Raw genomic sequence first — 14,275 nt, forward strand, 5'->3', positions numbered from 1 at the left:
TCAGTTTTTTACACCTGGAATGGTACTGTTGCCATGTTTTAATTCCCTTGGCACCCTGATGGAAGGGGAAGGACATCCTGAGGGGCCCGAGAAAGGCACACCTTGCCCAAGAGCACACGGAGCTGAGGCCTGGCCAGCCCCTCTTTCCCCCCAGCTGGTGGGATTTGGGATTTTGCCATGTGCCCACCCAGAGTCACCTCCTTTCCTCCAGAAGAGTCACCCAGGCTTGGTGCTTGTCAGCCCATGACTCAGAGCAGCCCCAGCACTGCAGGCAGGTACCTTTATTGATAAAGATCAACAAGTTGCTCAGCTGGAGTGACTTGGAATAAGAACACTGGATCCTTCTGCTGATTCAGCCATGACTGGAATTACTTTTCAGCCTGGGTACCTGGGCTTATCAAGGTACAGTTGAAGAGACTCAATTTAACCCTCCTTGTAAATTACATTTACACTGCCTGCTGTTTACACTTAGGCTTGAATTATCAGTCTCTATTTCCTGTTCTCATTTTCTCACAGGCCAAATGACCAAAAATGGCTTTTGGGAAACCCTTGCCTGCATGTGTACTTCAAAATGTTCACACTAGCTGAGCAAGTGTGACTGAGCTGCCTCCCTCACCTCAATCCTTCACCTTTTTCTTCATGTGCCCCTGTCAGGAAGTGATTACTCCCACCAGCAACCAGCCAAGTTATAGGAAGCATTCATCATGCTCTCTATCCCTTCTCGTCTTGCCTTTTCAGAAGGTCTGGGTGACTTGGGAGAAATCTTAAAAACAGTCACAAGAGTTTCACCCCCTCAAAAAGCAGAACAACCCTGAGAGGGGAAGTCTGGCCACAAACCCCACGATGTGGACAAGCCCACAGCACTGAGTTACTGTTAGTTCTGCAGCACAAGGATCACTTTGGGACTTCTTGTGAGGGCCCTAAAAGCTCTCCAGTGGGCTGAAGCTACAGCACCACACCCAGCCAAGGCCCAGTGTGTCACTTCTTATCACTCACTCCTGGGACTTTGAACCCAAGTCCCTGACCCAAGGGCTTTCACATTGTGGGAAATGCTCTCCTACCTTACAGGTCTGACATCCTTCCTCTTTTGCAGTGTCTCCTGCTCCATTTTATGACCAAGGAAGGAAAGTGTCCTTCTGTCCCAGGCAGAGGTGTCCACAGCATCACCTGGGCTAGATAAAGATGCCTGCAGCCTGGAGGCACCAGCTATCAGCTGGATCTTGGCTAGGAGCTGCCTGTTTGTCAGGCAGCACCACTCCCAGTATGTCACAGTGGTTTCCTTATCTCCAGGTGGACTTTGGACAGGGATCAGAACTGCAGACACCTGGGCAAGGAGGAGCTGTTTATGAGGATCATTACACACTTGGGTGAGGCCCCAGTTGACTGAAAGACAGACTGGAAGCCCCAGCAGAATCCAGGCCAGTTTGCTTTGGTCAGAATCAGGAAGCTGCACTCCAGTGGGTCCCTTTGCACCAGAGAAGCTTGTGCTCCCAGCCCTGTGACCCGTGTGGGTGCCAAGTCAGAGCAGTCAGTCAATGCCTGTCTTTAATGAAGGGTTTGACCCACTCAGCCTGGCCAGAGAGGGCACATGCTGAGTTAGGTAATGGCCCATTGTTGCCCTGGCCCCCAGCAAAGCGCTGGCACTGCTCTGCCAGGAGCTGAGGGGACACCACAGCTCTCTGTCCCTGCACAGCTGGCAACAGCTCAGGGGGAAGGGCCTTTCTCTGCCCTGGCTCCATGGGCCTGGCCAGAGAAAGCTCCCTCCGTCCTCACGGGCAGGCAGTGCACAACACCCAACACACGGCTGGGCTCCTGGGCTCAGACTGCAAACAGGAATTGCTCCCAGGACAGCCCCAGCCGACGGGAATTTGCGCCCAAAGCCTAAAGGCAGAGAGAGGTTTGGGAGCTGCAGCAAGCAGAGCCAAAGAGGGGAACACACTGCAGGGACAAACCTGCTTTCCCCCAGATCCCTCCAGCTTCACCAGCTCCTCCTTCCAGCCTGTTTCCCCCACTCCAGCTCCCAGAGCAGAGGAGGGCAGGCGCTGCAGAAGGCACAGCAGGTCCCTAAGTGCTTACCCAGATCCAGCAGAGCCAGCCCCCTGCAGGAGGGCTGATCCCGAGGCTGGAGAGCAATCAGTCACTGACCCAGGGGAGGGAAAGCCCATTTATTTAGGCTGTTCAAATTTGGCACGCACAGAACATATCACAGTAATGCACTGGAGGCTAAGGGTTTTGGTTTTTTTTTTTTCTTTTTCTCTACAGACATACAAGAAAACTCTATGCAACTCCCATGTACACATTACACAAAGGAAACAGCTTTAATCAACCACTGATGAAACATGGAAGCTTTTAAGATCTCTGTAGCTGGCACAGGAATGTTCTCTACCCCCCATACAAAAGGCATTTCAGGTCAAACTTTCTAGTAGGTGATATTTCCATGCATTTCTACAGAATTAAAGAAGCTAACAGACAAAAAGCCCAGATCAAGCCATATTAGTCAGGCTGATTGGTTCTACTAAGTTAAATCAATAGTAATTATGGACAAATGGACCAAGTGACCAAAGACTGGGGTTGAAAATACCATTTTTAAAGTTGTGGTTCCTTTTCATTTTACTACCCATAACTGGAGAGCTCTGATATAAGAATCTGCATTTATAAAAGCCTCAGAAGCATCTGATCCACTAGTAAGTGTATATTAGAGAAAGGCAGTTCTAAATTAAACTGTGTCAACAGAAAAAGCAATTTCTATAGAATCACTCAGGAGGAAAGAGACCTCAAGACACTTCATAACGAGAAAATTGAACCTACAGAACAAGTGAACCTTTAAATATTATTACTGCACTGTGATTTTACAAGAGAGTGGATTAGGACTACTTCTCCAGAAAAAGTGTGTCTGTTTTATGTCTAGCTTCATAATTAGGCTTTTTAGTACAGCTCTGCAACCGCAAGCACTAAGAATTTAACCCAGTTTTGGTGCTCACAGGTTGCTTCAGCTGAAGTTAAACTACAGGTTTAAAGTTTTGTTTTAAATGGTTACAGGGGAAAGTTTTTGAATTTTGCTTGTTACTATTTAGAAAAGCAAGAACAGGAACCAGATCATTCTCACCTCTCCACCTTTCATGATACACTGCTCCAATTTTTAGAGACCTTTAGTGTTAATCCATTGGGGACAGTACTGGGCTGGACAACCAATGCAAATATTAATACACCAAGATAAATCCTTAATTTGATTTATTTAGGGTCATTTGTACATATGAGCTACATCTCCAAAGTCTACTTTATTCTACAAGACAGCTTCCCTACTGTTAGTGAAACCCTTGCCTAGAATGTTTGCTTTATATAACTGATCTATTAAAACATGGAATGCTTGTAGAGTTGTGGCACTGTATGACATCTACACGGGACTTCCTTCAAAAGCTACGACTAGGGAGCCTCCTAGCTTCTCAGCAATGCAAGCTCGGTTCAGGTCCTCTGGCCCATTTGCTTGGCATTCATGCTTTATGCCTAAAAAAAGAGGCAAAACACTCAATAATGCAGTATTTCAACATGCTAGTAAGCAATCAAAGAAACATACCTGGTAGTAATATTAGAAGAAGCAATCCAGTCACTCAAGCAGACAAGTCCTGCCTTAGCTTAGGGAATTGGATGGTTTTTCCCTGCCTGGTCCCAGGAGACATCTGGCTGCACACCAAATGTCACTGAAGGGACACGAAGCAGAAATCTGTCACTAGCTCAGTGCTCAGGCTGTTGGCCTTTTATAGCAGGCTCCTAGAGCAAATCCCTCATTCATTTCTTGTGCTGCCCTGGATAGAGCAGGGGAGGGAGCTCCAGGCAAGCCCATGGAGAGGGCTCGCTCAGCTCCCGCTGCCTCTGCAGAGGTGGCTGAAAGCATCACCCTGCAAACCTGAGAGGCAGAGACTGAGAGCTGGGCTACCCAACCAACAGTGCTTGCTTTCCTTTTTAGGACTGGAGAGCCTAAACCATGTCTGCTTTACAGGATGAAAAGCAGAATTTCCTTGGCATTTCTTTTTCTCAGCACACAGGAGTTTCCCATGGCAGTTCCAGTCCCTGGGCAAGCCATCCTCTGAAGGCTGGCACTGCTGCACAAAGATCCTGTCAGTCTTGCACAGTGCAAGATTTTGGCCCAGTGCAGCCTGAGGAGCTGAAGAGTGCTACCTGGCTATCAGCCAGACTGGCTTACTACAGCATAGTAAGTTTATGAGTCTGCATTTTAACAGACACAGGGATGAAAGTGCTCTGCCACTGAGGCAGCTCTGCACAAAACCCAGTGTTGCCTTATGAATCTTATGGTTTCTAGCCTGTATGGTGCAATGTGCTGCTCCATAAGGTCCATCACACATTGCAAAACCTGCTCTTGGTCCTGAGCACTGTCCTAGTGCCTCTGAAATTTTGTCAGACAATGTAAATTTGTGCTAGAGCTCATTTTAGCGCTGTCACATGACACTTTACTTCTCACTAGTATCTCAAAAAATCAACAAAAAAACCCCAATTCAGCCTTGCTGTGTTCTCCAGGGACACAGCAGAGTTAGGAACATTAGTTGTATTACATACCTTGAAACTTCTTTTTGATTGCATCCTTGGAGCTTGCGTAGATCATCTTACTTTTGAGAGGTGCTTGTTCTGGTGCCCTAGTGGGAGACACCACAGAGAGTGAAATTAGTGACACTGATTATCCACCCCAGACAGAAGCAGTATCCTACCCACCAGAGACAAGTGGAACATCTCATGGCTCCAGAATACAGGCATCAGGCTGCCCAGCTCAATTTAAGCCTGCCATTTTCCCAGCCTGGGCAGTACAAACACTCAGAGACCTCACCCACAGAGCCTGGACTGCATGCTAGGAATGAGAGAGTTGGGAAGCTGGCTTACCACAAGAAAAACATCAGCTCTTCTTTTTTGGATTCCTTGGTCTCGAAGCTTGCATCATACAAGGCATAGCGGCAATCCTTCTCGGGAAGCATCTGCACAAAGTGCTTGAAAGGGTCGGTGACTGTCACTCCGACGTCTCCCACCAGAATCTCTTTGCCCTCCTCCACAATAATGCACTTTTTGTCTGGACTGAGGCAGAAGATGACAGCCTTCTTCCTCTTCTTGATCTCCTCCGGCGTGGAGCACTTCCGCACTTTCATGTCGTAGAAGATACGGCACACCTCATCGGCCACTTGTACTCCGGAGGCCTGCAGAGACCACAGCAAACACCTTCAGCCCTCCACCCTCCTGTTCCAGCTACAACATGGCACTGCCTTAAACACAAGCCTAGGAGACAACAGATTCTTGCAATAGTCACTGCAGCCCCTCTTTTCCAAAGCCAAGTAAAGAATCTGGAGTCTGGCTGCTGCCCACAGCTGGCTGCCAACCCAAAAACTATTCCAAAGAAGGCACAATTCCACTTTCACCATTGGAACATTGTTTTGGGGGAGTTCTACAGGCATGCCAACCCCTTGTTCTCTGAGATTCAGTTGTGGCAGATCCTTTGGCATTAGAGCAGCTTAATTTTCTTCCCCGTTTCAGGCTGGCTGGAGAAGCCCACAAGGATCTTCTGTTCAAAGCTTCCCAGACATTTCCAGCATGCTTGCTAGGAGCTTTAGGAACAGAGGTAAAACTGGCCAAATTCCACACTTGTCACATGGACTTAGTTTAGAGATCAAGGGAAATGTAGTGGGGTACTGGGATTGCAGTGGTAGCTTTTAGCTGAACAAACCAACTTTGGGAAGTTGCCCTGAATTCAGTATTTCAAACAGAGAATTTGCAAGTCTTAAAAGTCTCTTCTTCTCACACCTACTCCAGCAGTTTTTAAAGCAAGCTCAACCCTTCTCAACATTTCTTCCCCACCTTGGAGTCAGCTGGGAAATTGTAGTGAGCGGTATCGTGTTCCCCTGTGTAAGCTGGAACAAGAGGTGCACATGCAGCATTATCAATCTGATGTTAAAAGCAGCTGCACAGAATAAAGAGGACAAGACCTAGCAAGAATGACAAAAGGCTGAACTGCATTTTCAGTCTGATGCTTTTCTGGAATGAGACAAAAAAAAGTGGGAAGTAGAAGCATTTACATTTGAGTTTTGTTCTCAGACTGCACCAAGCTGGAGAGTTTAAAGGCAGCTGTGCAAGACTGAATATTGCAAATGTGGGAAGCCAGCAGGCACTGCTGGAAGGACATCATGGCCAGAGCAGTAAAGACCAAACTGAAGCCTGTCCAGTACTGAACAACTCTATCTGTTCAAAATGCTACACACAGTATAAACAATGAGATTCCTTTAGAATCCTGCTTCCTCCCTCACTGCTTTTGTGTCTTCCACATTCAAATGACATTACTCATATCCATCTATCAGAAGGAAAGCTGCCTTCCTCCCTCTGTGCAAACCACGACACGTCACTGCTGCGAGCACAGTCAGCAGTACCAACAGTCGGGTACAGCAGCAGGTGAGACACACAACTCAAAAAGGATAAAGGCTGCTCTTCATTTTTTTTAAATTTATCTTCAGCCTCAAAATGTGAGCTCAAGGGATTTCTTTTGCATTTTGAAGGAACAGCAGAGGTCAGCTGCAAAACAAGGGGGACCGAGGTGCAGTGCTCAGGCTGTCCTTGAGAGATGGTAATGGAATGGACACCTACTTTAATGTGTGGGGGTTTTCTAAAGCCTTGACCAGTGCCTACCACAGAGGACCTCAAATAAGCCCAGATTCTCCTCTTTCTTCCAACATCCCTCCTCCCCTAACTCTGGGGGGCAGGCACAGCCAGCTAACCCAGTGAGGAGAGGTGGCACAGCTGGCACAATCCATTGCCATGGAGTTTGGTATCTAGAGCTCCCAAGTGCTGGCCACAGAAAACCAGTACAATCTCATACCCCAGCAATCTGAGACAGCTTTTCTTTAGGGTGGAGAGCAGTGCTTTCTCAGGGTTTACCTAAATACAGTGGGATCTCCCTCTAGATTTACAATGCGTGGTCAGTCTGTAAGTGGTAACCTATGCAGAATTGCTTGCACTTTGGGACAGGAGAACAGCAACTCAGTCACTGTGCCTCAGCTGTGTGGCAGGCAGCCACCCTTCTGCATATCACCAATGAGGTGAGGGAAACACATGGAGAAAGCCTATTTCAGGACAAATTCAAGCTACAGTGCAAACATGGACTCAAAGTGACTCATTCCAGTGTCACCTCCTCCATACAGAGACGCTGCACTGAGTGTGACTGAGAGCTAATGAGGAATAAAGGTCTTCTCCTGTCCCTGTGTTTGGTGTGGGCAAGAGCCTCTTTGGGAAGACTTTAAATAACACAAAGTTAACCTAATAAAGGAAACAGTGCAGCAACTGCAGCTATTTCATCATTCATTAAGGACAAATCCACAGTGAATTCAAGAGAAGCCTTCTCCTCCCCAAGGTTTATTTTCTAACTAATGGTACCTCAATAGCTGGCAGTGGGTGGCAAGACTCAGGTTTTAGTCACAAAGCCCCCCAAGGTTCTTAGAAAATGCACAGAAAGTCTGCACTGCCATGGAAATGAGGCTATTTATAATGAAAAAGCAGTACATGTCACCTACCTCTACCTTTGTCAACTCTTGAGCTTTGCTCAAACACTACAACAAATAATTCCCTTGCATCAAGTCATGCTAACTTTCAAAGCACAGGTTAGTGCTCAGCTCAGAGCCAGAAGCAGCAGCAATAGAGCTGCAGATTGATGCAGACTGTGCAGTCATGTGCATTTGCTTGTGCTACTACACAGCCAGAAACATGTCTCCAAGTCAGGAGACAAGTTGTTTCTTTAAAAAGAAACTGAACACTGCTGGCAAGTCAGTTCAGATTCCAAAAATGTAGAAAGTATTTAGTCTGGAAACTCAAAATTCACTGTAAAACTTCAGCTGATAACTAGGACTGACCAGAATCTGAAGGGACAACAGTGACAACTGGATTTTTTAGCTTTCCAAGGCAAAAGGCTGTTAGCAGCTGGTGCTGCTCCTTTTCACAGCTGCTGTACAACCCCTGGATTCATCACACAAGCTGACATTAGCAGCCATTGTGCTGCCAGGGACAATGCAGATTTGTTCCATCTGAGAACACCCTATAGCTGTGTTACAGTATGGGCTGAGATGAGACAGTGCAACAAACCAATTCCCTCTGAAAACAGGATCTGCTGTCCTAACTGCAGGGCTCCCTCTGCAACCCTGGGCCTGCACCAGCCACAAATGGCCTCACAAACATACTTAAAAAGGAAAAAACTCAAACCCCAGGCAGCTTTTGTTTTAAGGTAGCTGCAAGCACTCTGTGTAGAACAACAACAGGATAACTGCTAAGAGCACTGGAACAGGGAGAAACTCCAGACTCTAAAAATGTGTCCTCAAGTGACATTTTAACCTCGTGTCTGCTGCCTTGTCCAGCAGAAGAGCTGGTGAGAAGCCTCCACCCTCCCAGTAATGACAGAGTAAACACTTGTTAGTCTGGATTTTCCCTCTTTGGCCAGATATGGTTCTTCTCTGAGGACTCAGTGCAGCACATTGGTTATTATTTTGTGCATTGTGGCTTGAATGCTGTAGAGCTCCAGCAGCCAGCCTGGTCCTGCTCCTTTTCCAGGATGGAAGCAGTTATCCAGCTCTGGACTGGCACAAGGGGGCTGGTTCAGTGAGCAGCACATACTGCAGGCACTTGTGGGATCCACGACCATCAGCCAGCTGGTGAAATTTCACTGTAGGGGACAGACCCTTAATTGCAACAAGGCAGCAGCAAGCAAGCAAGCCACCTAATTACCAGATGGGAAAATCATGCCAGGACAGCACATTCAGGGAGACATTCAGGAAAGAAGAGGCAGAACAAGTTTCTCTGACGCAATCAGCACAACTGAGCTGCCCCCAGCACCTCCACGCAGCTGCTGCAGACACAGCACATGCTGGGGGCTGAGCCCCTCACCCAATACCCTGTGGCACTCGTGGCAGTGTCCCCACTGGATGTCACCTGAGGCAGGGACTGCATTCACTGCCTTGTCAGCAGGCACTGCAGGAACACAGCAGCTCTTGTTCAGAGCCTCGCTCTTGCCTCAAGTGCAAAGCTCTGCACAAGTCTTGGGAGAGACAGCACAATGCCCTCCCTGCGCCAGGCAGCCCAAAGAGGGAGCCTTGTGTCCAGCCAGCTTCCACTGCAGGAACCAGACCCAGCTGCCTCCACTACGAGCTCCCGGCATTTTGCCTCCATTGCCAAGTAGCCAAACTGAAATTTAATCTAAATTGGGGAAGACTGAAGAATAACCCAAAGCTTTCTGAAGAAAATCCCCACATACAGAAAAGCCATTTCAGGAGTGAGACATGCCAGACATCTGATAAACTGGATTCACAGCAAGTCTGCACTAAAACACAATTTTGACACAATGAAATTCCACATCTCTTTTGTTAGGAAGTGAATACTGTGGGCACCAGTATTTTTCTTGAATACTTAAAATACTTTACCTAAGAAGAGTCTTTGTTTTCCCCAACTCTAAGACAGCTAAGACCTTAAACTTATGATTTAGTTTGCCTCAAGACAAGTTTGAAGGACTAAATTTGAGTTTAAGTCTTGAGAATTTCAGATTGTTGGTTTTCTCTCCTGTGATTAGAGCCCAAGAACTCTCCACAGTGGTGCCTGGGCATGCATTATCTCCAGAGACATTCCAAGATACAGCTCTTGACTTGTTTTGTCTGGGAACCACTCACAAACATTGTACACATCAGGGTGAACTATCCACAACTACTCAAGTGGAAACTTTTGCTTCTTGGAAAAGTATCATCAATTTTTTCCAGAATCTGACACCAAGAATGTATTAAAGCACGCCTTGTTTAATTGCAAGGGCAGATGTGAGAACACTGTGCTCCCATGTTTGCTGGTCACATTATTGGCATGTATTTGGTTCTTAGTTTCTTCAGCAAACCCTGTTTCCCTCATGCCTGGCTTACCCTCCCTCCTATCTACCTCTGAAATTCCCTGCCACTGCCAGAGCTGCCTGTGGAGCCATGTGGCATTTCCCTCTGACTCACTCATGTGTCATAGTACATCTCTGCAATAAAGACTTTTTCAATTAAACTTATTTCCACCCAATTGGTCTGGGACAGCACCCTTCAGGGACAGAGCTGTCCCCTGCATTGCCACAGTGGAGTCTCCTGGGCCATCAGCAGAAACTTGAGGGGAAAACTAAGCCAAGGTAGCTGTGGGAGCACTTAGCAGAAAGGGAGAGTAACAGCCTGGCTGAAAGGAAGTTTTGCCAAATCAGGCCTCTGGAAAGGTGTCACCACCTAAGGCCAACAAGCCAACTGAAAATGTAGGCAGTCAAAACCATAAAGATATTAAATACTGCTTGGCTTCCAATCTGTTATCTGAGCACTCAAGAAAACACATCTGGTGTTAACATCCCCACTTTACTGAGCAGGAAAGGCAGCAATGCAAGGAGGAAATAAAGGAGCAGCTACTTTAACTTCATCCCAGAGACCAGCAACAGTGTGGGAACACCAGTGACTTCAGGAGTCTGGAAAAGCCCACATCACCTGCTTACCTACAGCTGGTCAGAGAGACACCTCCATTTACAGGGGACAGCCTGTACATCTGAGAGGACAAGGTTTCAACTCTGATCTGAAGCCTGACAGGAAACAGAACTAGCAACCTTTTACTACTGTTGTATAAGAGGCCATTATTTGCACACCATAAACCAGCAAGAAGTACAGAGTCATCTGCATATCACTTGTAGAAAGATCTTGCCAGCTAGACTCAAGTTATTTTGCATTATTTGGTCTCTTTTGGCAGGGGGAAGGTGTGAGGGAAAGAACTGAAACTCTATTCAGCTTTTATTTCCTGCCCCAACCCCCAAGAAGAAAGGTTATTGACAAGATGAGAGGAGTATAAAAACAATTATTTAAAAAAAAAAAGAAAAAACTATCCTTCAAATTCCTGAAGGTCATTTCTTCAGCTTTTAGCCAAAGAGGAAATTATCTCCTTCTCTGAACCACCACGAAGTTCACTCCCCATTTAATTATCAAGGTAGGCAGAACAAGCAATACCCACAAAAGGCAATCCCAGCAACAGTACTGAAAAACAGGAACTGCAGTGGCCAGTAGCAGCAGGGCAGAAGTTTTGAGCAGCACCCATTCCTGTGTTGAAATGTAAGTTTTTAAGGTAATGCAGGTGGAAGCTGGTGTGTAACAGGACTCTTGCAGAAAATCAAAGCTTTTCAGAAACACATTCAGCACACAGATCAGCTGGTATGAGCCTAAATGCCTATAAGAACTTTCTTGTGGCCCTCCAGGCACCTCCAGCAACCTAAAGCTTAAATGGCACCCTCAAAATGAGGCTTTGAAGGCCAGCTCTGGGCATCCTTGATACTTGTTACTGAGGGACCCTCCTCTCCCGAGGAGACTGCTGTGAATACTGAACAGCCAGGTGAGGAAAAGGCTGAGAACAGCCTCACAAGCAAGGCCTGGTTGTAGTCAGGCACTCTACATGGGATTGCTTAGGTCAGCCCTTGCACCCAGCAGGAGCCTCTTGACAGTGATTCTGCCAAGGCGAGTAGGAACATGCCAGACATCAACAGCACCAATTGTCATGAGGCTGTTATCTTGTATATGAGGCATATGTACCTTGTAATTACACAGATCTGGGAATAGCACTGACTAACAACCAAGAAAAATCATTTGCACGGTACTCCAAAGACCTTGGACTAATTTAATCCAGTAGCAAAGAAACTGAACATTGTGGCAAGGCACAAAAGCTGGAAATCCAAGCTCTTTTGATAGCAAAGGATGCCCTCCTGCTGGCACTACCACACTTTGCCAGAGGGCCTCCGCTCTGCCCAAAACCAAGTTCATTTGCAGCCTCTCAAAAAAGCCAACCTAAACCCTGTTGCAAAAAGGAGATCACTATGAGAAATAGTAGTTTTGACTGACTTGGGAATTCCCTGGTTGCAAAGCAAGATGAAGCCTGACACACTGAGTAGTCACACTTAACTAGGTTTGCATACTGCAGAGGTGGTAGCTGGCTTGTTGAGACAAGCCTCTTTTAAACAAGAGCTGCGAGTCTCATCAGACTTTTTAGCAGCTTCATCTGCAGCTCCCATCAGCTCTGCTCCACGCTGCACACCAGCCACAGATGCTCCAGAGCTTGGGTGTTGGAGAAAGCAGGGACATTAGTGGTACATCCTGTCTGCCACCCTCAGGACCAAAAATTTATTTCCCGGATATACCACACGGTCAATGAACTACTGGTAAATACCAAGGGAAGGCCTCAATATTTAACACCTCTAATACAGGTAAATAACTCAGGCAAGTGTGTGTTGCTGGACAAGTGTTTGTGCATGACTCAAGCAAAAACAGGGCAGCAGTTAAAACTGCATGAGCTAATAATTGAGGCAAATTTGCCATCAATTCCATCTCCTGAATCAAACGGGGATGCAAACTCTAAGCACGGGCAAAGCAAACAGAATGAGCCACCATGAGACTGAACACACGTTTGGTCTATTCTGCCCCATTTATGCAAGGAGAGCCCTAACACTTTTTTCTTTTAGAAGCCAGGAAACACAAGCAAATCACTGCGGATCCTTAATACTTTTTTGTTTCTTTGCTTCCAGCGTTATACCTTGGATAAAGGTTTTCAGCACTGTGCGGAGAAGCAAAACAAAAAAAAAAAAAACAAAAAACAAAAAACAAAACCAAGTCCTTGCAGCAAGTGCCTCAAAATTTCAGCTTCCTCGAGCGGCCGCTGCGACACCCTGTTTTTTACACTCAGCGATTCCCCTCCGCGGGTTCCGCTTCCCCCTTTTGTCCGCCGCCAGCGCTGCGGGCTCCGGCCGGGCCGGGCGGCGGGGGGCGGCCCTGGCCAGGCCCGTGCTGGCCCCGCGGAGCCGCCGCCGGTTTCTAGGCCAGGCCCGAACCCCGGGGCCGTGCGAAGATGGCTCCCGCCGGGACCGAGGCGGCGGCGGCCGCGCTTCCTCCCGAGCAGGGCAGCCCCCGGCCTCCCACCGACACCGCCCGGTGCTTTCCTGCGGGGCTGCCACCCTCTCGCAGCCAGCCAGCCCCCCGTGGGGAGCGGCGGGGTCGCCGCCTCCCGGTCCCCTCCCGGCCGCGCCCTGCGGCGCGGGGAGGTGCCGCGCACAGCCCCCCCCTTCCCACCCGGCCTTTTCCCGCCGCGCCCTCGCTCCTCACCAACCCCCCCCTCCCAGGGCCGAATGGACGCGCCCGCCCCCAGCGCCTGTGTGCGACGCGGAGCGTACCATTACCTTACGGTGGGGGGGAGGAAAGGGAGGGAGGACAGTTCCATCGCTTCAAGGCGGGGTGGGAGTAACCTTCCGTCGCCTCATGGCGGGATGGAGGCGGGGGGGAAGGGAGGAGAACGGATCCGCCGCGTCAAGTTCAAAGGCGAACGGGAAGGACCGGGAGAAAGGGAAGGAGAAGAAAAAGGGGGCACGATACGGCCAGGCACAGCGGCGCCGCCAGCCAGAGCGCCGGCCGGGATGCGGCGGGCGGTACCGCCGCCCCCCTCCCCCCTTTTTCCCCCAGGGATGAAGGCGGAGGCGGGAGACGGAGAAGCCGAAGGCCCGTCCGGCGGCGCGCGGTGCCTACCATGGCGTCGGCGGGGCGCGGCGGGCGGGCGGCGGAGCGCGGTGCGGCGGCGGCGGCTCCCTCGGCTGTCTGGGCGCGGCGCGGGCTCCGGCGGCAGGAAGAGAAGCTGCGAGGGCGCGAGCCGGGCGGAAGCGGTGTCGACGTCACGGCCGCCGTGCCCGGAGGAGGAGGAAGCGGTTGCTATGGCGGGAGCCCCGCGTGGCGACGCCCCGGCCCCGTGCGCACGCGCGGGCGGGGCGGGGGGCGGCAACCCCGTCGCCACGCAGGGCCCCGCCCCTGACGAGTACACCAATCACAGGGAGAGTGCGGCTGATTGACGTGCCAGCCGGCCAATGGCGCGCGCGATCGGCCGGGTGGGCGGGGTTACCTGCTCGAAGGTGTGCCGGGTGGGGTGCGGGGATGGTCCTGAGGGCAGAGCTGGGGGGCTCGGGGAGCCGTGAGGGACAGCGCGGGGGGCACGAGCGGGATTTGGGCTGCTGGGAGCGCGGCTGGAACGGACTGGGGCGGCCGTGAGGGCAGCGGGGAACGGCCGTGGGGCGGGCGGGGAGCCTGCGGGAGGAGGCGGCCGCAGCAGGAGCGGCGAGGGGCGGGCAGCCGGGCGGAAGTGTGGGAGTTTTTCTCTCTTTTTTTTTCTTTTTTTTTTTTTTTTTTTTTTCTTCCTCCGAGGGTTTTTCACTACCTACTTTGGTGCGATC

The 14,275-nt window shown here is 49.6% G+C and overlaps 1 protein-coding gene across 1 annotated transcript; it reads right to left on the reverse strand.

The window, feature by feature from the left end:
* Window positions 1-2,145: 2,145 nt before the first annotated feature.
* DSTN (destrin, actin depolymerizing factor) lies at window positions 2,146-13,738 on the reverse strand. The gene is made up of 4 exons (XM_054630681.2): window positions 13,581-13,738; window positions 4,891-5,198; window positions 4,573-4,649; window positions 2,146-3,504 (listed from the first exon to the last, which is right to left on the reverse strand). Exons 1-4 carry the CDS (start codon window positions 13,581-13,583, stop codon window positions 3,395-3,397), a joined length of 498 nt encoding a protein of 165 aa, XP_054486656.1. The 5' UTR covers window positions 13,584-13,738; the 3' UTR covers window positions 2,146-3,394.
* Window positions 13,739-14,275: the final 537 nt, after the last annotated feature.

Source organism: Agelaius phoeniceus, chromosome 3, assembly GCF_051311805.1.
Source record: "Agelaius phoeniceus isolate bAgePho1 chromosome 3, bAgePho1.hap1, whole genome shotgun sequence".
Taxonomy (NCBI): Eukaryota; Metazoa; Chordata; class Aves; order Passeriformes; family Icteridae; genus Agelaius; species Agelaius phoeniceus.

Excerpts from the sequence above, each read along its gene's own strand:
- DSTN (XM_054630681.2), bottom strand. Across the intron at positions 4,650-4,890 it reads GAGCTGATGTTTTTCTTGTG|GGCACCAGAACAAGCACCTC; the intron begins GTAAGCCAGCTT and ends GTCTCCCACTAG. Across the intron at positions 3,505-4,572 it reads AATCAAAAAGAAGTTTCAAG|GCATAAAGCATGAATGCCAA; the intron begins GTATGTAATACA and ends CTCTTTTTTTAG.